The 24,248-nt window shown below is 41.2% G+C and overlaps 1 protein-coding gene across 1 annotated transcript in view; it reads left to right on the forward strand.

Moving 5' to 3' along the window:
- LOC114061141 (ADP-ribosyl cyclase/cyclic ADP-ribose hydrolase 1-like) overlaps positions 1–20,500 on the forward strand; it is a 26,827-nt gene extending 6,327 nt beyond the window's left edge. The window contains exons 2-8 of the mRNA XM_027891254.1: positions 9,443–9,572; positions 10,247–10,382; positions 11,160–11,242; positions 12,975–13,051; positions 13,761–13,853; positions 16,145–16,231; positions 18,823–20,500. Coding sequence (XP_027747055.1) covers positions 9,443–9,572; positions 10,247–10,382; positions 11,160–11,242; positions 12,975–13,051; positions 13,761–13,853; positions 16,145–16,231; positions 18,823–18,904 — 688 coding nt within the window. The 3' untranslated portion in view covers positions 18,905–20,500. The remainder of the gene's footprint in view (positions 1–9,442; positions 9,573–10,246; positions 10,383–11,159; positions 11,243–12,974; positions 13,052–13,760; positions 13,854–16,144; positions 16,232–18,822) is intronic.
- Positions 20,501–24,248: the final 3,748 nt, after the last annotated feature.

A 24,248-nucleotide genomic window follows, 5' to 3' on the forward strand; every position in this document is an offset into this window, starting at 1 on the left:
TGGGTAGCTGTCATTTATTTGTTCTTGAGATAATTACTCACCAACATATTTATTTCTGCTCTTCTGGAGTATAAACACCAATGCCAGGCTGTGAAAGGCCACTCAGTTTTGAGCAAACCTCATACTCAGTTCTGTGCAGAAAATCTACCCTCCCATGCTGTAACTCCACTGACAACAGCAACCAAAGGTCTCAGCATCCTGCAAATTTAAGAGGGAGATTTCAAAAGATATGTTGCCACTTCTCCATTCTCCATGGATCAATGTGCTTCTGAGGTACGGAAATGCTGTTCAGATCTGAATTTTTCTCTCACTTTGGCAGTCATGTGAACTCACCTGTTAGTTGTCTATAATGAGTTATTATCATATAAAAATATTATTCAAATACTATATATTTCTCATATACTTAAACTTCTTACACTTATTTTACAGGGGTTAGAAATTTAGTGGTTTTTACTGAAAGATTCTGTAATATTTAAAATAGTTTGGAGTGAAATTTCACATTTGGATTAACCTACACATACTCCACCACCATTACGCCACCATTATATATTAAAATCTCCTTGCAGGGAAAGTCTCCTTTGGATTTAATCCCACATACTAGAGAGAATATTATTTTGTCTGCACTGGCCTTCTACACATTAATTAGAAGTATTTGTTGATGAAATACTGTTCAGCTTAGTTTTCCACTGCAACGTTTTGCAGCTATTTGGTCACGCACAGTCAGTTAGTTGCCTGTTCTTTGCCTGCTCTCTTGTTTACTGATTTTATAGAATTGGCTCTATGAGACAGTGTCTTGTGGCTGTCTAAATTATAGCACCACCCTAGGACCGAAATTATTAAATGGTTTTATGAGCTTGTTGCTCAAAGGTGGGGGGGAGGATCTTGTTCCCTCTCATCTTTCCGTGCTTCAGTTCTCCTATAACATCTCTAGAGATGTCAGTAAAAAAAAACATATTCAGGGGTAGAGTTGTTCAGCTGTCATTGCTAAGGTATGGTTAAAACTCGAGAACTGTTTAACACCTCAGAGCACCATGGAGAAATATAACTCTGCTTATACATAGGGATAGGAGGAATAGACCCTTTTTCCCTCTAGGGTCAAATGAAAGTCTATCTCAAGCGTCCAAGGGTAAAAATATGCTAAAGATGCAGTCTGTCTTTCCAGGAAAAGATACCAAAATAAAGTATTGGCAAGGAGCTCACTTACAGTTATATTAAATCTCTAATCTGTTCCCTTGTCCATGTCCTGCTAACACACATCACACTTCAAGCAGGGACTTCTCCTGACTTACTGCATTTATGCTACATTGCAGCAGCTCTAGTTCTATAAGAAGAAAAAACCAAAAACTGTGCAAATTCATGTTATGGGAGAAAAAAATGAAGCTGCATTAAGCTATGGAGCATTTCCCTGCTTTAACATATTTTTATTTAAATCATTGTTGTCTAAGTGTTTTTCCAAGTTTAATAATAACATTAAAACTCTACTAAAAATACTACTTCTAGTCAAAGGGTAGGTTGCCAGCTTAAATTTTTTCCCTCTATATCTGTTGATGACACAACCCTCACTTGGAAGTTTAAAATGTAGACCAACTATGACCCTCTGTCAAAATGCAGTCCAGGTGAGACTTCTGCCCTTCTGGAGGCTCTGTCCCACTTCAGAGCATCTCTGAAAACACCATCTGCTTAAGCAGCTTGTTCTTTCACCCAGGGAGGCTGAAATCCAGCCAGCGAAAAAATCTGCTTATGTAGATGAACTCTTCACTGGTTTATAGCTGCCACCTCTTGGCTCAGCCCTTCCCGGAAGGGTGATAAGGCTTAGTGTTGTCCTGGAGCATCAATTCCTGACTTGCACAAAATACTCTAGGAGCTATAAACCAAAGCCACAAATACTCATGCCTTTAAAATCTTCTTGTTGCTGCCGAAGGTGAAGGTGAAGGACCTGTGTGATGAGGAGCTCTCCTTTGTTCCAGGTCATTCTCGTACAGGAACATGCAGAGCCCTGAGGTGCACCCAGCAGCAAACCACCTAGTACTTCTTCTAGACCTCCAGGCTCCCCATCTTTGCCATGTGGAATTTAATTGCTCTGCCTACAGGCAACCTTTCCAGAAGTTACCTTTCTCTGAGGCAGGGTTCTGTATCTCTGTCTCTATCCCCAGTCAGTTCCACCAATGCTTTCTCTACTGGCTTTTGAACTATTTAATTAGCAGAAAGCAATACTTACAAAATCAAGCTGCCAAAAGAAATCAAGCATGTAATTTCATTTTCATGTTGAAAAAAAAGTCAGTTACCATAAATGTTATGGTGGTAGACCATAGCATTTGCAATAATTAAACTAAATGGGTAGAGAGAGGCCAGTGCTTATTGAAAACTCCGAGATTGACAGGTCTGGGTTTTTCCCTCATCTTTTACCTTGCTAATTTTCCCCCTGTTATCCTAATGCTAAAACCAGCAGACAATAGTGTCCTCAAATGCTCAGTGATTACAGTGTTTTGGCTGGCCTCTCTTAATTTACATCTGCCTAATTTTTAGGACAAAGATACCTGGTGGGAGGGTTCAGGTGCTACAATAATAGGAAGGAAGCTGATCCGTTGTATGCACATCCCCATTTTCGAACTCCCTGCTCTGGAATGGGTCGGGCCGTCAATCTACATGAAGGACTGACTGCACACCCTCGGGGTTGAACTCAGCTGCTGCTCCTGAAAAGTCCCTTCTCCCACGAGATGGCAGTGTTCTCCTTGATTTTAGCTCCAAGCTCAAGCTGACTGCAGAGAATTCCAACCACAGCTGCCTGGGCTGTGCTTGGCAGAAGCTCAAAAAAAAACCTGCTCCAAAGCAGCAGTGAGACACAGAATCACAGAATATTCTGAGCTGGATGGGACCCACAAGGATCATGGAGTCCAACGCTTAAGTGAATGGCCCATACAGGGACTGAACCCACAACCGTGGTGTTACTAGCACCATGCTCCAACAAACACATGGCAAGGCTGGGGGAAAGTTGAAGAAAAAAGCAGAAATATTTAAGGCAAAAAAGTTAGCAAAATTATTCTGGGTTTCAGAGGATTTCCTCTCAACACAGACATAAAGTTACTGCCCCTTGCATAATTTTTGACACCATGAAGACAGTGCTACTCATAAGCTCACATGAAAAAACAGACTGAATATGGGTGTGTGAATTGCAACACTGTCTGCAGCCATCACAGTTTACTTAAATGCAGTGGATAAATTGATACAGGCAAAGATGGGGTTTGTTAAATGCAGAAATGTTGTAATACCATTTAGTTCCTTTGATATTCATTCTCCTGAGATGTCTGGGCCTTTACAGGTGAAGAGAGTGCCTTAAACTCTCAGAAGAGTGTGAACTGGTTTTATGCCTTCAAGTTGCTTTGTTATGACCACAAACATCTTGCTGACTTTTTTCTAAAGAGTCAGATGTCTGAGTGCTGAGGTTCATCCCTGTTTTGGCTAGTGGCGGTAGCAAACCAGAAGGATTTTCTTTTACAAATTGCGGAGGTTTGATCCCTGCAAAGGCTGGGTTCATGGGCTCAGGGAATTGTTCCCAGCTGTAATTTCAGAGCCTCACCACAGGGCCACAATTAAAATCTCCGTGTGGCCTAAAGACATTGAAATGTTTAACAAATAAAACTCTGGACCTTGGAAAAGCTGCTATTGATTGCAGGGGAGAACAGATCTCGCCAAGGAAGTGTTTCTGCCTGGGAGGGTGATTTGAAAAACATGGGCAGAGTTGATTGAGTTCTCCAGAATAAAGCCTGGAAGTTGTTCTTCACTTGTAAATTTTCAATAGGTCCCACACTTCAAGTGTCTTTCTCAAATTTCTAAGCAGAAAACTAGAGGCAACATAGCCCAAGGAAAAGCCCTTCTTAAGATATTTTAAGCACCCACTGTCAGTCCAGTGCTGAACTGAAAACAAGTTCATGGTGTAACTGAAATTAGCAGGGATGAAACTTATCCTTGATATTATACCAATGAAATTGATTTCAAGTGGGGATAAATTTGTTCTGTCATGTCCAGTTAAGGAAAAATAAAGAAAAATTGCAAACAAAGAAAAAAAGATCTGTAAGAACAGTAGTTACCAGCTAGCTCAATGCCATCCTATTCCTTTCAGCATAAAGATGTTCTTTCAAGGTTAGCCAGACCAGTGTATTGATATGCAAGAAATAATGATGCAGAAGCTGTCCATTTTTCTAATATGCACGTTAAAATTTGGCTGCTGGGATAGATGATAATGGAAATATTCTTGGCCCTAGCTTTCATTTGATAGATTAATGTGATATTCATATACAAAGCAAATGGATAGAAATACTCAAATTTATTGGAAAATGCAACTTCTACCCAAATGTAAGGACAAATGGAGGATATGCTTTGCAGTATGTATAACATTTGGATTTAACAAGGAAATTTAATTTTAATGGTTTTTTGTATCCCAACCTTTATTTGATGCTATACTGACTTCAGGGTAGAGTCTCTGTCTCCAAAAGGTTCTAAGGCAAGCTCTTCAATCCTTGTTTTCCAGAGAAAGAGTTACAGGTTTCAAGTTTACAACAGGTTTCATGTTAAATCTAAGTCTGCTATTATTTCACATTTCCCAAACTTTATTAATTAAAAAAAAAAAAAAAAAGAAAACTGAAAAATTTAAACACAGAGTATATTTATGTTATTTATCACTGAATTTGGAGTAAATATTTCAGAGTCTGTAGTAGAATAAAAGACCTTAAATATTTCAGCATAAATGAAGTTAGCCTCAAAAGAAGAAATCCATTATGCATAAAGGGATAATATATGCAGATAGGATGCAGAATTAGTTAGCATACAACCCAAAATACACAAACAAAAACCAGAGGAAGAGAGCACTTGAACCGCATAGCAGCGTGGGACATAAGAGTAATCACCATGGGCTCCGAATTATCTGAATTAGTATAATTTAATTAACTGGTAGACTGAGGATCTCTTTTGCAGCCTTTCTTTTGTAAATGCAGAAAAAACCCCGAAATCCGCACATTTTGTGGCTTAGAAGTTGGTAGCAGCCTTAACAGGATAGTTTGTTTCTCAGGCATTTTTTTGGCAAGGCATATCTTCCTGTTTCAACCTGAAGCTCTTCTTGCTGGAATTTTTAGCATACCACATGCCAGAAAACTTCTCATATTGTTTTCAGGAGGCCCAGAGATTCAACAGGTTTCTGCCCTTACCTCTGCTCTGTGCAAGTTAAATGCTGCACACCAGACAAATATTTTCTTTCTGTGATGGAAAAAGGGTCAGGTGAAACTTTATTAACAGAGTCTACCTCAACAGTGAGGCTGGAAAGAATGACATATCTTCCTGGAGTTGGGATTAGCAGGTCATAAAGTCTTTTCAGTGCTTTTTTTTTTTTTTTTTTTTTAATAGAAAATAAAATCACAGTTCTGTGTGACTGGTAATCTCTTTGGGATGTGAGGCAAAACTTGTGTTTCATATCTGAGAAATAGCTTTCCAATGGCAAATCAATGAATTATTTTTATTCAGTTGTAAAAATACACGTTGATAGTATTGTATGTTGATAGGTGAGGACAGCAAAAGCAAATGGCTGTTTAGCTTCTGTATGTATTTTTTTACACTGAAGATCTGTATTTTGATTTCTAAAACAATGCTGAAATTGCCTAGTTTCCATAAAAGCCCATCTTCATGCCTTATCATTCTTCTGTGTGGTACAATTAACAGTTGAGTGTCCCTGGTGGTGCAGTGGTTGAGGCGCTGTCACTGCCAAGACCCGGGTTCGATTCCCGGTCAGGACACTCCCCGGGCAGATGGAGCTCGCTAGCCCTGTAAGGCAATCCATCTACGTCCTGAGGACCTTGCTGCCACCGTCCAAGCTCGCTTGGCCCCGGCAGATGAACCTCAGGATTAAAGGGTGGGCTCAGTTCCGCGCACACTGTGTCTACCTAAAAAAATCCAATGCGCAGGCTGGAAGGTGTAAAGACCTTCCCCGGTTCTTCGTTCACGAAGACTGGTCATTATATATATATATACAATTAACAGTACCTGTTGATTACCAGCTGTAGAAGACCTTCCTCCATTTGAAGGCCAAACCCTACCAACTTCTATGACATTAAACAAACAAATTGGCCCAGCTCTGCCAGGACTGTGGATAAAGACTCCTCTCAGGTATTAGTGACATCGACACAAATCATCCAGTGATGAGTTTGGTGTCTTGATAGGCTAGAAAACTGATGCTTTGGATTTGTGACTCAGCAATCTGTCTCAGTAGGATCATGAATCACCTCAATGGTTGTTACTTTGTGCCTCACATGGCCATGACTTAAGTCCAGCAGCAGAAATGTACTGTGTCTATCACTTACCTCTCTGCTTGGAAATAATAAAAAAAAAAACCAAACCCACCAGGTTTATTTATGGTTCCTTGAAAAATATTTTGTCTTCTGAGACCAATCTTAAAAAATTTTAAAAAGTTTGCAATATGAAAGTATAGATCAACAGGTACCCAGCTGTCACCTGTGGCTGTTAGCACTGCTACACATAACAGGTTTCAGGAGTAGCTTTAAAAAAAAGTAAAAAAAAGCCCTGCCAGGAGGACAAATCAAAAGTGCGAGCCATATAAGTGTCTGTGAGATGTACCTGAGCTTACAGCCAAGCCCTACAAATTATCTTTATGATACCATTGACTGTGCAGAGTGAAGGGGAGAGCTGCCTATTCTCTAATGTCACCCCTTGATCAGCAAGAGCCTTCTCCTTTGACTGATTGAGTGTGGCTGTGTTGTAATCCTTTTTGGCAGGGAGAAGTATTTACAACTTCCTAGCCCCAAAATAAAGTACCAAAGTTTAGAGTATTGTCTCTATCAGTTATTTGCACTCTGCAGCCAGAGAAAGGTTCCTCCAGGAGAAAATTTAATACAAGTTAAATCCTGCTAAGTAAAACGTGAATTCTGACTGACATGAGAGTGTAACAGCAAAGCAATGACTCTGCTTCCTACAGCACCTGCAGTTTGGCTTCTTATTTCTACAGTGACTATAACTGAAAATGCATTTAGGCTCTTGGATAAAAGACAATAGCCCTGTAAAAAATCATCATTGTTATTCGTCTTTACTTACCTGTAAGTAAATTTGGTTCATATAAACAAGAGGTGTGGCCTCTAATACAGCTGGAGGTGCCCCTGTAATAGACTGGCATGTCATGAAAGGAAATTTGGGATGCACCAGAGCTGCCTTGGCTGGCCATTTGGCTCCAGCCTTCAGGCTGATGTACCATGTCCCTGCCCCCAGGCTCTGTCTGTGTTCCACTGTGGCAGTACACAAGATCGTTTTTAGTCATCAAGTTCAGTGGGTCTGTGCCCAGATAGAGCTCTGTATGCATGCTGCACTTGACTGCCCCCAGTGAGAGATGAGAGCATATCCACCACTGACCTTTCGGAGGAGGACTCAAAGAAGTTGGAACATGGAAACTTGCTCTGTAGCCACCTTGGTGGGATGACCTCCCAATAACCAATATCATATATAACATTATATTAGATTTTTTTTTTAACTGCCTATAAAAAGGCAAAAGAGAGGAAAGGCCTGGGACATCATGCTGTGGATTGCCTGGTCCTTCCTGGTATGATCCTGCCCCAAACCCCTTTAGTGGGTCTAACAGAGGCACTCCCCTCTGGTATTTGGTGCTGTTAGGTGCTCTCACTTTCTTCTGGACACAGACAGAGTTTAGCCTCCTCTAATGTGTGATGCTTGTTTTCCATAAACATAGGAAGGGAAGGAGACAGTTTATGTCCAGATAGTGAGGAAGTGGTTCTGAGTCCCCCAGTCTGGGCGTGACTCATGTAATACAAGCAGCTCAGCTCTCTGCATTCCAGTTTCCCCTCTGATCCTCAAGTAGGCACTCAGTCAAAATCATGATCAAGTTCAGCAGTAGGAATGAGATCACACAACTGATTAACTTGGAAATGTTTGGAAATCCTCAATGAGTTACTACTGTTTTTCTTAATTCCTCAAGGACTATTTTCAAGACTAATCAGATTCCACATCCTACATGTTACCTGAGTACCAACTGGTAACAAAGCCTACAGCTGTGTGTCTGTCAAGTACTAATCAATCAGTGCTCTGAAGGCATCAGTTTCTCCACACAAGACAGAGTCCATTGTTCAAATGACTCTTAGTGGGAACACAGTGGGAGGTGATTGCAAACGGTGAAGAAAGAGTGGATGACTCAAAGATGGTCAAAAGAGCTCTATAGAGACATGCAGACACTAGGATGATGGAGTCAGCTTTTTAAATTTACATAAAAATGGGGAAGAGGAGGATGCAGAATCACTGCATTATTGTCCCTGCTGTAATGTGAGGGGCAGGCTCTCCATGTGCCACTGAAACTCTGGGAACTTAAGAGGAAGGGAAGTACACACATGGGAGACAGTCCTGAGAATATATACTAGACAGACAATAATTATGAATTCTAAAAGTGCAGAGTTTTCATTCATTACCTCAAGAACAAGAAAGCAAATGTCCTGAGCCATCCAAAATGTTTTTTATGGTGCAGCCCCATGGCACTTCTTCAGTACGGAGATATGATTGTTTGTCCACACTGTGCAAGAGATTTCCTTCTGGTAGTACCAAAGGAGCCCTGCTTCTGTGAGCAGAGAGGTGCTTTACTTCCTAGGCTGGCAAAGCAGCATCTTAAGAAACAAGTGTAGGCTGAGATGACAGTCGTGTGGGGCGTGAAGCAGATCCCTCATGTAAATTCAGTGGAATTCCTCTGACTCAATGCCATGGAGAGCCAAGGGATTAGAACCTGTAACACAGTGGAGGATCAGCAGGAGATCGAAAAAACCCACGGAGACCAAGCATCTGATGTGGTTCTTGGATATACCTGTGCAAATCAGCTGTGGCTCCAGTAAAGTCAATAGCTGAAAATTAGTACATAAATAAAAATAACCTCAGGTCCAAAACAGCTAGACCCTTGCTTTTGTGTTAGATAAAATTATAGATATTATTTCTGTAAGGTCAAATCCTTTGCAGGGAGACATGTGACGTATTTTTGGCTTGTTGTACCTGAAGGGACAGTATCCTTTGGCCATACTTTTAAAATGTACAAGCTATAGTCCGAGAAGCCATTTGTTTCTCATGATTTGGTATGAATAATCAAGAAATTTGGTCTTTTGGTTATGTGATATAAGCATTGCTCTTTTTAACAGATAAAAACATAGATGACATTCAGATATTGCAATAAACAGTAATTTGAAAAAGAAAAAGATGTTTTGGAACTGTTCATTCCTCAGTTCATACTTAATTTGCTAAAGATACTCTGCTTTTGTAATGGATAAAGTATTTGGTGCCTGAGCATAGTTGGAATTCTTTTAATATCTGATCCGTAGTGTTTGACCATAACAGGAGAACGTTTCACAGACATAAATACTCATAAACATTAGTTAACTATGTTTCAATCTTTTTGCAGAGATAAGGATTGCCTAAAAATATGGGAATCATTAAAAGATGCATTCATTTACAAGAATCCCTGTAATATCACATCAGAAGATTATCAGCCTTTAATGGAGTTAGCAAGTCATCCCATACCCTGTAACAAGGTAACATCGCAATGCACGGTGGGCTGGAAAAGTTCAGTTGCAGCGGGATGCCATGTCTCTGTTGTGCTCTGAGTGATGGGATCATGTCCATAACAATTGTGAGGGTCTGTAGGTTGATGAGGATGATATTTTGCTTTTGCACTTACTGCAATAGTCCTGCAGTTATTACCTCTTGACCCCAGTAATCCTGTCCATACTCCGTACTCCAAACTCTGTCGATTCCTATCTCTGGGAATCATCCCTGCATAAGGCTTGCCTCAAGGGTCATCCTGGTGAAGTGACGGAGATGTCCCTGTTCCCTGAGCATATGGCTCTCTGTAAGGAGCATGCGATCATGCTGTTAGAGGGATGCTGCTTCCAAGAAGTTGCTCTTCCATGCACAGCTCAAAAACAGACAACAAATTGGACATATATCCTTTGAGAACTAATCAAAACCTTTCCTTCAAAATGCTTCACAAGCTGAGCATGTCCACAAAAAAAATCACCCAAAAATATTTTGGATTTGGGAGCATGGGCTGCACAAGTAAGAACTGACCTGCTAAGGTGATCTCACCCCATTTCAGTAAAAACTAAAGCTCCTTCATTATCATGAACTTTTTTGTTTTCTCCAGGAAAAGGTTTTGACCAGCTCTAGTAAAACTATCACTTATCAGACATTGTACCTTTTTTCACAGTCACTGTTTTGGAGCAAGACAAATGACCTTGTTCATCGTTATACAAAATCCAATCAAAATTTCCTTACCTTGGAAGACACCTTGTTGGGGTATATGGCTGATAGGATTTCATGGTGTGGAGACCCCTCTGCCCCAGGTAATGTCTTATTTTTTGCAAAACAAATAGAAAGACGAGAATTACAGATTTTCTTTCATGTATCTACGCCTAAACACAATCTTTTTCACGTTATTTTCTGGTGAGTTCGTTTAAAACCTTAACTGCGCTTCTGTCCCCTGTTATGGAAAACTGAAAATAATACTGATTTCTCAACCTAATTTAAAAACTACAACTTTAGATATTATTTTAACACCAAGTTGCTGCTTGGACTAACAGTCACGTCTATCCCTCCTTACCTAGTTTGCTTGCTTCCTCCCTTTGACTTCACTGGTACAAATTGCAAAACAGGAATGTCATTCAAAAAGGACCTGGTCATAGGCCAGTCAAAGTGTCGAAGCAGTATTCGGGTTCCCTGGGGGTATTGCTGCCCACATGAATGCTTGGTTGGTGCTTAAGGCTAGCAACCTTTGAACCGGGATGGAATTACCGGAAATGTTGGACAAAGTTTAATTTTTCAATGCAGTGTTTGTCAAAGAGCCAGCCTGTTTCTCACATTTGGGACTGTGTTTTCCCTTCTCAGTTTTCTGAGAATCATTTGTCATATGGGGTCTGCAGGTTTCTCCCTGAAACGTGTGTGAAATGGAAGACCTTTGAACACATGCAAATTCCTTTTCCCCCAGAGCCCTTTCCTCATGGAAGGAGCCTCTTTCATTGGTAGTAGGCAAATCTTTTTGCCATTGTTAATCAACTGGCAAAGCCATATAAACACCAACAATATTCATTCTAACCCTAGCTATTCTATAAACATCTTCTCAGGAATCAACTATGAATCTTGTCCAAAACGAAGTGAATGTGAGAGCAACCCCAGCTCCGTGTTCTGGAAAATGGCATCCAAGATGGTAAGATCTAGAATAAATCTTCACGAATCCAAGAGTCTTGAAAGGCATTAAGTTCCTGCCACTGCCAAAAAATGTGAGTTTGCAGATTGGACTTAAAAAATAGAATTGTAGAAGTTCACAAGAGCTTTAGCTCTGGGTGCTAAAAATCATGGTGTTGGAAATATGTGTTTCCAAGGTTCCACATTTTACCTACGATATTTAATGTCACTGCAGTTTGGGCATTCTTATTTGTGGATGGAGACTGAGTGCCAGCGTCTAGAACAACCCTTGGCAGACTGCTGAGGCTCTGCAAATAATGCTTGTAATTAAAACTATCACCACCTTAATTAAATCACAGGAATGAAATTGCTACAGTGAAATACATTTTAGCATGGTAATGTGGAGAGCAGTGCCCAGATTGCCACAGAAATTTTCAAAGCAGCTGAGAATCCCCTTGCACCTTCCTGGAATAAATCCGAAGGGCACATCCTCCCCCATCAGTATCTGGCAAGGTTCCTGTAATGTCGCCACCCATATGATCATGCCAGCTCCTGTCACATGAACAAGATCCTGCTAGTCCCAGTTAAGCAATTAGCCTGGCTTTGTCAAATCAGCACTTTACAGGAAACTGCCAGAGAAAAACCTGATGTCCTGTATCACTTTAATTTTACATGTCTCTCAAGGCTGCACTCTTGGTATGACTGTTTAGTAGATGACTGCCCAGGTGGAAAACAAGCATTCCTGTATGCTTCAGTTCTCGTGTACGTAAGAAAAAATTTACTCACTGTAAAATAACTAATTGCTTTGTGGGGAAACTAGTGTGCATAATTTTTCCAATGCTAAAATGGTTTCTATGTTCTCATTCATTCTCCCTAGTTCCAAAGTCTGGGAGGGATAAAATCAACATACAGAGTCAGGTATCTCAACTGCAGGCTTCCTAACCCAAATAAATTTAAGATCCGCTAAAACTCATTACATTAGAAAGTTAGACATAATGAAACTTCCCTGCAACTTCTGAACTGTCAAGATCTGAGTTTGAGCCACATTGTTTAAGAGCACTTGGAAGATCTGATAACTACAGTCACCTGTATTAAGCTTTTTAAAAATTGTTTGTCTGACCAAGAGATTGTATATCTAGAGCAGATACTTTATAGACTTAAGTAGTCTTTAAATATTTGGGCATGAGTTTTAAATAATAAAAGAGCAGTTATTATATGACCCAGTAATTTAAAAATCAAATCAAACAAAACACTATGATGAGTTTTGCTAAAATGTCTAGGGAGGAAAATCCCAAGCCACAAAAGAACATAGAGCATGAGTCACAAGAAAATGAATACGTGACGGTTTGTATGTCCTTAAACTAGTAGTATCTCTGTTCTGGGTCATCCTCACTGCCTGAGCCAAAGCAGTCTGAGGATTATTCTGAGTTACTACAGACAGCTGTAGCTGCTGGGGCTCTGGAAAGCCCCATAAAAACTGGAACCAGCAGTGACAGCAAAGTTGCTGTACTCCTTTGTCTCTTTGACTGGTCCCATGCAATCTCATTCAATTCACAGCTGGCTGATGAGGCTTTATCACAGTTTTGATGTAGCCTTTAGAACCTTTTTCGTCTGCAAAAATATTGGCTGGATCTGCTACCTGAATTAGACAGTTCTGATGTCATCAATGAAGTCACAGTAATTTCTGCCAGCCCCAAGTCTGATGTAGCACTGGATGCAGTGTCAGAGTATAATGTCCATTTGGTTTTGTTCAGTTTGCAGAAGCAGCATGTGGTGTGGTTCAAGTGATGCTCAATGGATCAATAGAAGCTGGAGCTTTCAGAAGTAGCAGGTATTCACTCACCATGCAACCATCCATATCTCTGTAGGGCCTATATGCTGGTGAGGGTGCCTTTGCCAGTGAGTCCTTGTGCAGAATGGATTTTGGAAAACTCATATACAGGTCTAAACTACTGGTTGTTGTAGAGCTGATTCATTTAACTCCTGCACAGCGACTTTAATTGAAATCTTTCAGAGCGCATGTGGGTGGGGTATCCAGTGTGCTCTTACTGCACGAAGTACCTTTATTGTTACAGTTTATTTATTCAGTAAACATGAATGACACATTTCTAAGGGTTCATGGCACTAACTGGATTTTACCCTGCCAGACAGTGCATCCTGGGGTTACCTGGCTCTAAGTGCAGTCTTGAATAATATTGAAAGATGAAGAATATGCTGGTCGGGGGAACAGCTGTGTTCATGTCCCTGGCACCAAGCCAAAGCAATAGCCAAGAAACTGAACAGGAGAAGAGGCTCTAAAGTTGGCAAAACTTCAGCTTGTTTCTGTCTGCAGAGAGTTTCAAAAGTACTCCTGAAAGTAAAATAAGAATTGGGAGAAAATATTTTACCATAAGGCAGTTAAATAGTCTATGAAAATCCATTGGTGAGATAATGTTCTTTCACTGAGAATAACAGCAGCACTAATAATCACTATTATTTGGGGACCACATCTTTCTCAGACAAATAAGAATATTTTGCTGTTTCATGTCCCATCCTTACAGCATCTTTGGAAGTATTGAGATCTTTAACCTAAATCCGGATAAAGTCTCTGAAGTACACATTTGGCTAATGCATGACATCGGTGGACCTCAAAGGTAAGTTGGGTCAGTACGCAATGATGTGCAGCTTGTGAAAGGTAGACAGCACAGCCTAGATCTGACAGTCATACTGTCCTAAACTCATGAAACCTGCTCTACGTTTACCCTCCTAAGCTGCTTGCTTTATTGGAAAAAGTAACATTAGTATTGTTGTTTTCTTGAGGTTATTTTGTAACTACTGCCGAACAGTTATGGCTAAGGCACAGTGACATTTTCCTTGCTTTCAAGAGGTCCCATGACCTTTAAATTCCTTTCAACCCCACTGAGCTCTACAGATCTTTGGTATAATAACAATAATTTTGAATGCTGGAATAGGTTTCTCAGAGATGCTGTAGAGTCTCCATCTGTGGACATACTCAAAAAGAACTGAATCCTGGACAGCTGCTCTAGCTGATATTCATTTAACTAATTCAATGATCTCAAGCAGTCCCTGACAACCTAAATAATTTTGTTATTTCTAATAACAAATGTATAGCTTAAATAGAATCATAGAATCATAAAATCAGATGGGTTGGAAAGGACCTCTGAGATCATCAAGTCCAGCCCTTGATCCACTACCTCCCCAGTTACTAGACTGTGGCACTAAGTGCCACATTCAGTCTCTTCTTAAATGCCTCCAGGGATGGAGAATCCACCACCTCCCTGGGCAGCCCATTCCAATAACATGGAATTGTTCATAGCAGAACAGTGACCTCAAACCACATCTGAACCTTTCTCGGTGATCTCTTTCATCCCAATCAGATTCATTTGCAGATCTACCACATTTCAAGCACAAAGCATAAGTTTCAGTGCCTTTGACCCCAGTTTCATAGCCTGCACTCTGGCTCTCATGGTTATAATGCACTGCCACAGTTTCTCCCATTCTTAAGGATCTCAATGGCAGAAACAGCAGCTTTGGTGCCATGGGTCAGGAAGCAGGCTGTGATGATTTAGTGCAACTTAGGAAGGAGTGTGGACCCAGCAGGGACCCTTGCTCAGCCAGCCTCTCTGTCTGACACAGGACCAGCTCCAGTGCTGCAGCCCCTCCCCTAGCCCAAACACCCAGAAGTGTCTCTTTGTCACACAAGCTGACATATCTGTCGCAGCTCACAGGTGTGCATCTGTGCTGTGGTCAGTACACCAGGCTTACTCATGTGGTCTGTTGCACAGAGGTTTGCTGAAGAAAAGCACATTGAGTAATATTTACATCAGTTTTCCCATACATAGCATGGGATCTTTTGTCCCATGATTTCCCAGCATCAGAAAAGTCATCAACAGCTTCAACAAGACAGTGCCCTCTTACTTGACACATTCTCCTCCTGCACCAAGTTCACAGCAGTTTCCTCTTTATTTTCTAATTACTTTCAAGGAGAAAGATGGAGGGCAACTCCAATAATATGCATACCTTTTGTCTTCTGATTTGTATTCCGTGTTGAATCACTGATAACCTGGCAAATCTAGTGATCAAAAAAGAGCTGGCTGTGCTTTCCTCTAATGCTGCATATTAGGAACAGGATTTACCCCAGTACTGTATTGTTGCCCTGAAGTGTGTCCTGTGCTCTGGATAAGGAGATGATTTTTACCCTGAGATAACAACTCTTTTGCAGTGTCTCTCTCTGTGCCTATGGCATTTGTCAATCCTCTCAGTACAGCTTTAGGGCCCCTTGGGCTACTCCACACAAATTGAGCATAAAGATAAAGATCTCAAAGGTATGAAAAGACTGTATGCTCCATGTAACCTTTGGGATGGGAAAGAAAGAGACGAGTTAGAGCTCCTACCAGTGCAGAAGTGTTTGAAGCAGCCCCTTGTCAAAACAGAGCAGCAGCACCCACAGACTGAGTCAAACAGGCAGTGCTCATAGCCTGCTTCCTCCCATGTTTTCTATCTGTTTCCACCTATCTTATTTCCTACCCAGGACTTAGCTGTTGATTTTTGTGATTGGCCCTGTCACACAGAGGACTTGATCCTTTTGTTCTTCCACAGATTTGAATGAGCCTTATATTGGGCTCCTGTGGATGGAAGCCATCTGTAGCTCTACAACAGTTGTAAAACACACTGAACTCTGAATGGAGCTGAGTTATTTCACACAGATGTCTTCCTGCAAGATGCACAGCTGAACAAAACATAGTTCCTACCAGCAAAGGCCCAGTGGCAGGCAAAGCTCCATGAACCCAAAGGGCTTTACAGCACATTAGTGAAGAAGCCTTTAAAGAATCTTACCTGTAATAAAACAGTGACACAGTGTGGAATTTAGCTGAGCTTTTTGTACACACAAGGAACACAACTAACAAAAGTCTTCTCTTTGCAGTGAATCCTGCTCAGGTCATTCCATTCAGAGGTTGAAAAGCATCTTAGAAGAGCGAAACTTTAAGATTATCTGTGAAGACAATTACAGGTAATTACCCACTCTTATCTGTGACAACTTTCTAACATAAAATTAGTATGGCATCTACCTCATGACTTAATATAGATTTACAAGAAGTGAAAGCAGACTTCCCCCTTACTGTCATGACATCTCTCCAATGTAGCTGTGTCCTTCTCAGGGGCTTCCAGCTGGGCTATAGCCCTGGTGTTGCTGGGTCTGGGTCTTGCTCTCTGTCCTGCACCTCCCACTGAGCATGTTCACTTGCATTCAGGAAGGACCAATCCAGCCTCCAGATTTTCATCTGACCGGGCTTTTACCTAAAAAAATCCAAAACAAACAGGCAACTTTCCTCCCTACTGCATACAGATAATGCAGGATGCCAAGGTTGGCATCCTTCCCTTTCGCTTGAGCTTGTTTATGTCCATTTGCTTTGTCAAAGAATGAGGCATGAGACATGATAAGCATTACTAATTACTATAATATTGTCATGAGAAAAAAAAAAACTGGAGTCTGGGAAACAGCAGCCCAAGTCCTGACTGGCCTGAAATCTCCATCGGCCTGCTGAGGAAATACTAAGATAATCTATCTCTCTATGTGGATTCAGGGACCTTCACAGAGATTGAAATTGTTCTTTAGTGATACTAGGAAAGCAGAAAAGATTCAATATTACTTATGTCTTATCTGTCAGGAACAGCTTTTCAGTGTCAAGGACTCATACTTGGATAAGAACATTTCCAAAGTAAACACATATTTCTGTAAATGACTGAGTTTGTGGCAATAGGTTTAAGGAAGGAAAAATTGGTCTGCAAAGTAGACAAGTGATAGGACTTTAATTTTGAGGGCAGAGCAATATATTCCTGTTTGGGTATTACAGAGTGACAGAATCACAAAATATGCTGAGTTGGAAGTGACCTACAAGGATTATTGAGTCCAGCTCCTGGCCCTGCACAAGATTGCGCCCAAGAGTCACACCATGTGCCTGAGAGTATTGTCCAAACACTTTTTGGACTTTGCCAGGCTTGGTGCTGTGACCATTTGCCTGGGGAGCCTGTTCCAGTGCCCAACCACCCTCTGGGGGAAGAACCTTTTTCTAACATCCAACCTAAACTTCCCCTGACACAACTTCAGGCCATTCCCTTGGGTCCTGTCACTGGTCACCACAGAGAAAAGAACAATGCCTCTTCTTCCCGTCACAAGGAAGTTGTAACTGCAATGAGGTCTCCCCTCAATCTCCTCTTCTCCAGGCTGAACAGACCAAGTGCCCTCAGCCTCTCCTCATACGGCTTCCCCTTGAAGCCTTTCATCATCTTTTTGTCCTCCCTTGGACACTCTCTAATAGCTGAATATCTTTCTTATGTATATATTTCTTATAACTGCCACAATATCCAAGGTGAGGCCGCCCCAGCACAGAGCAGAGTGGGAAAATCCCCTCCCTCAACCACTTGGCAGTGCTTTGCCTGATGCCCTCCAGGACACGGTTGGCCCTCCTGGCTGCCAGGGCACTGCTGACTCACATTCAACTTGCCATAGACCAGGACCCCCAGGTCCCTTTCCATAGCACTGCTTTCCAGTGTCTCATTCCCCAGTCAGTATGAATACCAGGGTTGCCCCATCCCAGGTGCAGAATCTGACACTTTCTCTTGTTGAACTTCATGTGGCTGGTGATTTCCCAGCCCTCTCATTTGTCCAGGTCTCTCTGCAGGGCCTCCCTGCCTTCAAGGGAGTCAACAGCTCCTCCCAGTTTTGCATCATTTGCAAACTTGCTTAGTATACCTTCCAATCCTGCGTCCAAGTCATTTAGGAAGATGTTGAAGAGCACAGGCCTAAGATGGAGCCCTGCAGAACCCCACTAGTGACAGGTGGCCAGTCTGATGTTCCTCCATTCACAATTACCCTCTGTGCTCAACCCATGAGCCAATTGCCCACCCACACATGATGTGTTTATCCAGCTGTGGGCTGGACATTTTGTCCACAAGAATCCTGTGAGAGACAGTATAAAATGCTTTACTGGAATCCAAAAAGATTACATCAACTGGCTAGGATAGATCATGCAAGCTAGCTTCACTCCCCTGCAGTCATCATAAACAGAACTGTGTGGGTCTGTATCAGCATCTGGCTTTTCATGCCACGTAGCAACTGATGCTGATCATTTCCTCTTGCTTTTGTCCATGTCTACAGTGTCTTCCAGAAGTAACCCCAAAAAATAGATTTACTGGATGTATTAGCAAAACATCTAATATCTGACATTGATAGCAAGAGCTTTATGTTGTATCAGTAGGGGTTACCGGTGAGTAAGTGAGGTGGTGAACTTCCAGAATGGCAGCAGGTCTGCAGTCTGTGCCAAAGATCTTACTTCTATTTCATAATTATTTTTGATATTGCATCATAACTGACATGCTGTGAGGTCAGATCCTACTTTGTTTTGTGCCAACTTGCTCCTGTTCCTATAAACACCAAAGTTACATTTCTGCAGCAAGATCAAAGAGAATTACCCTAAGATATCTGCTTGATAAACACAGGTGTAACCTGCACTTTGACTTTCATATTGCTTTTAACTGTGAAGTTATTCTGTTGTACTTGCAAAGTGATTACTAAATATTTGTTTTTGTGTCTTATCTCAGGCCAGTTCAGCTCCTTCAGTGTGTGCAAAACCCTGACCACACCGACTGCAGACTTTGCACCAACAGCACAGCAGTTCCATGAAAGGGTGGCCTTCATAATACTGAAGATTTTCATCATTTGTGTGTAAAGCTGGAAAAGATGTGGCTACATAGCTTAGAGTGATAAATAGTAGCGTGGTGTGTACCGAGTCCATAATCAGAAATCCTTGCTGTGATACTAACAGGCATATAGCAGGAGATGATATTTAAGGTGTGATACTGTACACACACGCATTCAAATATACTATTTCAGAAGGGTCAGGGCCATGTTCAGCAAATGAGCTGAACAGAGCTAGCTTTGCCCTAGTTTGCTCCCTCCTGTACAGCTCTCCAGAGGCAGACAGCAGGAATTCTGTGGGGCATCCACGGAGAAGAAAGAGGCTTTCCAGCAGAGGCAGAATTTGCCCAGATCAGACTCAGCTTCCTCCCTGCTGGAAGGTTGGATAGGAAATAATCAGGGCATGCTACACATGCCCTGGTGCAACATTCCCCAAAGGGAACATTGACCAGTGGCACAGGGTATTAATCATGTTTCTCCCAGGAACTGTGGCACCGCTGAGAAGGTAAAACACAGGCAATGGTTTACAGTGTTCTTCTTACCTTTTAATGGGTATCACAGTAAGCAGCTGATGGGGAGATGGCTGGGCTGAGCTGAGCCAAGAAAATACCAGAAACCACTCAAAGGGTTGCCAGCATCTGTAAGAACTGCTGAGTGTGTAGCTGGGATTAAAAATAGTGAGACTGACTTAGATAGCCCCATTAAATCCTACTGGAAACACCATTGCAGTTCAGATTACATTTTGTTCTTAATATAGCAGTAAGTGCAAGCCTTCCAACTTTTATAAAAGGTCCCTCGGGCCACAACTTGGGCATCCACTGGAATAGAAACAAACATCAAACAGTTGCCACAATAAGGAGCCTCTCTTGACCTCAGTTTCTGAGGTGAAAGGTGATACCTTGTGGTGCACAATTCACAAGCGTAGACTTGCTATAGTACACTGAAGCAGCAGGTTTCACTGATTTCCTTTGATTTCTATTTTAGCGGTCTCATGTGCATAGTCAAATGCAGTGTTTATAACAAAACAAATACCTGAGGCCAACTTGTGGTGGCCATTGTAGTGCCTTTGTGCAGTGCCAGTGACACTAAGAGAACAGAGCAGGCTTTGCTACAGGGATGCTCCTAGTGTTGAGGTGCCAGTGTTGTCACCAGCAGTTGCCAATCCGTTAGGCAGACTGAGGTTTCCATGATCCCACAGGCAGAGGGTTATAATGTCATGTGTTTTAGTGACCACCCAGAGTGCACAGAATGCTTGTGGAGCTACACAAGCTGGTGTAATTTCGAACATCTCTGCATAAACCTCTTCTCTGAAAGAGCAATAGAGGGCCTGCACTGAGTATGGCTGGACCACACCCAAGACCTCACCCATAATTTTTATATAAGGTGAAATATATTTTTATTTGCACTCTGTTATGTAACTACTTAGAGGCATCAACACAGATACATACAAATACTTCCAAATAGGGTACTTCTGACTATCAGTCAAGAGTTTGTCTTCATGCTCACTTTTGTACCTCTTCTCTTGTAAAACAAAATGTTGACTGTAAAATCAAGATATATAATAAAATTGATGATAGTAAATGTTATTAATTCAGTTTCACATTCTACTTAAACCCTGGAAGTTAAGAAAGAAGGATCCTCAGAAGATCAAAGTAAGCCACTTCTTAAAAAAAACTCAGAAATTCATTCAAGATATGAAACACTACATACACTTGCCCAGGAAAGCAGAGAAAGGTCACAGAGCACATCCTTCACAGACTGTGCTCTTCATCTGTCATGGTCTTTGTAGGTGGTTGGAAGGGAAACATCCTGAGTCTTTATCTTGATTATGGACATCCATATACATATCTATGTTGTTCTTGGTCATAACAGTCAAGAAAGAGGATTGTTCTCACCAGTGGTTAAGTAGTAAGATACTAAGAAGCATACTGTGGTTTTGGAAGCTGAGGTGCACACTTAATACGGGCAACTGTGCTGGGGTAGGTGATGGCTTTGTGACACGGGTGGCTGACACATCTGTGCTGCTCAGATTACACACATGGCACAACATGAGCGAGCTCTTTTCCAACAAACTTTTTTATTATGCATGATCCCACATTCGAAAGGCTGTGCAGACATACCCTAGCAGCCAAGTATACTTCCAAGTCCTATTGCTCTGCTTAAAATTTATAAACTAAAAAACGTCCCCAACCAATAGAAACTGTCCCAAGTTCACAGAGAACTAAATAAAAGGAAAAATAATCTATACATTTTTCCACCCTAAAGGGAAGAAATATTTCTTAATATGGTTTGATAAAGGCTGGGTATTGAAAATGTGCTTTCAGTCCAAGAAAGCTGTTACAATTTGCTCAAGGTAAATGGACTGGCTTGTGCCCCAGGCCCACAGCAAACGCTACCAAAGAGCACTGCCCAGAAACACAGGAGGAATCTGAGTTACTGTGTGATAAGGTGATATCAACATTATGCACTCCCAGAACCATGCAGCACTGGGGAAGCTATGACCCTATTGTGACAGCATCACCGCTCCTCTAGCCTTTGATGCACTTAACCTGACAAGAACCTGCAATTACTAAACTTGTGAGATTAGATAACAAATGAAATACTGAAATATTTGTTCTCCCTGATAGCCCTCTCTTGGCCTTACGTTTGATTGCATATAATTACAGAATGGTTTGGATTGGAAGGGGCCTTAAAAGTCAAGTACTTCCAAACTCCTTGCCATGGGCAGGAACACCTTCTACTAGACTAGGATGCTCAAACCCCCATCTAACCTGTCCTTGAACACTGTAATATAATCTATGAGGAAAAGTCTTTGGAGAAGGAGTTTTAATTTCATTTATATGTGTACTGAGATCATATTGGGCAGTGGGTCTCAGTCCCCCTGGACACTGGCAATAGGGTTTTGGATGGAATTTCATGTGATAGCACTGCAGTGTTTATTAGTATGAGGCAGAACCTTCCCCTTGCTTTATTTGGGCTACCCTTCATGTATGTACCTGGGAAGGCTCCTTGATACTCAGCGGGACCCTCAGACATTGTCTTATGTAAAACAGTTCAGTAGAAAAAACAGAAAAATAAGATTAGCAAGCCTTCAGGTAGGAAACCCTGCAAACAGGCTGCATCTCAGAAACTCTCTCTTAACAGCAGAATCATTTACAGGTTTAAGACAACATTTAGATGTACTAAGAGGCTGATACTTTCTATTAAATAGATTGAAAGGAGCAATGCACTGGCAGATCCAAAGAAAATGCTTTGCATGTAAAACATGAAAACTGGTGAAAGGACAAAAACAAATAGTATGGCTGAGTGGCAGAAGCAAAACCTCAGTAAATACAACAGGGGCTGCAGAGGCAGAAGAAACAGATACAGAAAAGATCTAGTTGTGTGGTTGGATCATAATGATTATACTGCCTACATACTTAGGGGTGTATATATTTACCTGCCATCAAAGCCAGAGGGCTGAATTCAGCATTTGACAGAGTCACAGAGAGCTGTGCAGGCTTAGGCAGTCCTCAGGCAACCTTTCTAATTTGCTCCTTTGTCTTGTAGCAGCATCCCTCTACTTTGCCAACAGAAATGTTTTGTGAAATTCCTTATGAACCAAGAAAGGCAAATGGTCTGGTATGATGTTTTTTTTCCTTGCTTGAAAAAAAATATATCTAACTGAAAAAAACCAACCAACCAAAAAAACAAAACCCCCAACAATTTTAGTTTGAAGTGTATGTTTATTTTCACCACTGCACTGTGTAGAGGGAGAGGGCAACTGCCTGCTCAATGTTTCTCCTTTCTTGTGTGGCACTGCTTGCCCAAATCAGACAACCAAAGAAGCACATTTCACAACATCTGCTCCACATCAGCACATTTTACAGCAGTACAGCTCCTTAACCCTGATGCATTTCACTTCTGGGATTTAGGTGTGCATTGAGGGACAGTAGAGCAGAGAGGATTAAAATCCATACTAAATACTTTAGACAGTTTTCCCGCTCTGTAGTGGTGAGCATAGACAGAAGGGGTGACGTGCACTCCAACAGAAGCTCCTTGTCTCTCTCCACTCACTATGAAAGTTGCCTAAATTATTAGCTCACATTTTAAAAAGTAGCTTCCAGGTGACTATAAAATTGCATCAAATGAATCGCAAACATATTTCTCTGTGAGAAATATTCTGAAACAGAGAAGGACATCTATACATCCTCTTACACACCACAGATGAAAGGTTTTTGCAAAATATTTTAAAATTATAATTTCACAATCCATTTTCTGAGTACCACAATTATAAAATATGCTGACCGTTTCAGGAACTGACTGTGTGATAATGAAGACTTTCAAGCATATCAAATGCAATCAGCTAGAAAATCTGCATTCTGCTAGGGAAAAAAAAATTGCTATTAGTCTGCTGACTCTATTTCATGTGTTTCTGTTGACTGCCTGAATTTCCAAGGCAGATCACATTTACTTGTTTTAGGGTTTTCTTTTTGTGTACATGCAATACTTGCTTAGATTTTTGACTTTTTTCCAATTTAGTTACAGAAGCACAGCCAAAATTGTCTGTTGCTACCATGGAAAAAATCTTACCATTTCTTTCCTATTGCCTAATAGAGTAAAAATGCAACAGGTGTAAATTATATTAACACCTTAAATAGCTTAAAGACTCACTTAAATGTGGGGTTTTTTTCTCTCATTGAAATTGAAAATCCAGAAATTAGTCAGAGAGGAGAGTTACACTAATGGTTTGCACAGGACTGTGACAAACTCTGGGGAAAAACATTTTTCCATTCCTCCTCTTCTTGAAATACTAATCAAATCAACAGCACTGCATTGTAATTAGACCTGGGACCTCTGCAGCGGAGGTCTGAACCTCTGGGGAATGAACAAAGGCCTCTTGTCTGAGAATATCAGCAAAATTATGTTCTCTGTGGGTCAGATGAAGAGGGGATGTGTAATTCGCTAAACATTCAGTTGGAGCTGCATTGGGATAGATGATAAACTTCTTGATGATGAGGCCCTATGCAGAGCCATAACTGCTATAATATGCTACATACAACATTAGGTGACCAGAAGGAGCCAGCTTTGCTTCCCCAGGTCAGATTTTCAACATCAGTATGTGGCTGTATGTTTGGTTTGCAGTAGGGAAACATTAAGACTAAGAAGTGGTCTAGATAAATTATAGAAATAAACAAAATCATAATATGGGTTACGGCCATTCCTTATACTAAAAATATTACCAAAAATAGGAAGCAGGAAGACAATTGCAGTTTCCACACATTTTTATCAGACATTCATAACTTTTATCAGTAATGGGTCTGTTTCACATGAAGAAGTAAAATAATAA

The sequence above is a fragment of the Empidonax traillii genome, unplaced genomic scaffold, assembly GCF_003031625.1.
Source record: "Empidonax traillii isolate 1590-97213 ecotype Southwest subspecies unplaced genomic scaffold, ASM303162v1 scaffold312:size2399984, whole genome shotgun sequence".
Taxonomy (NCBI): Eukaryota; Metazoa; Chordata; class Aves; order Passeriformes; family Tyrannidae; genus Empidonax; species Empidonax traillii.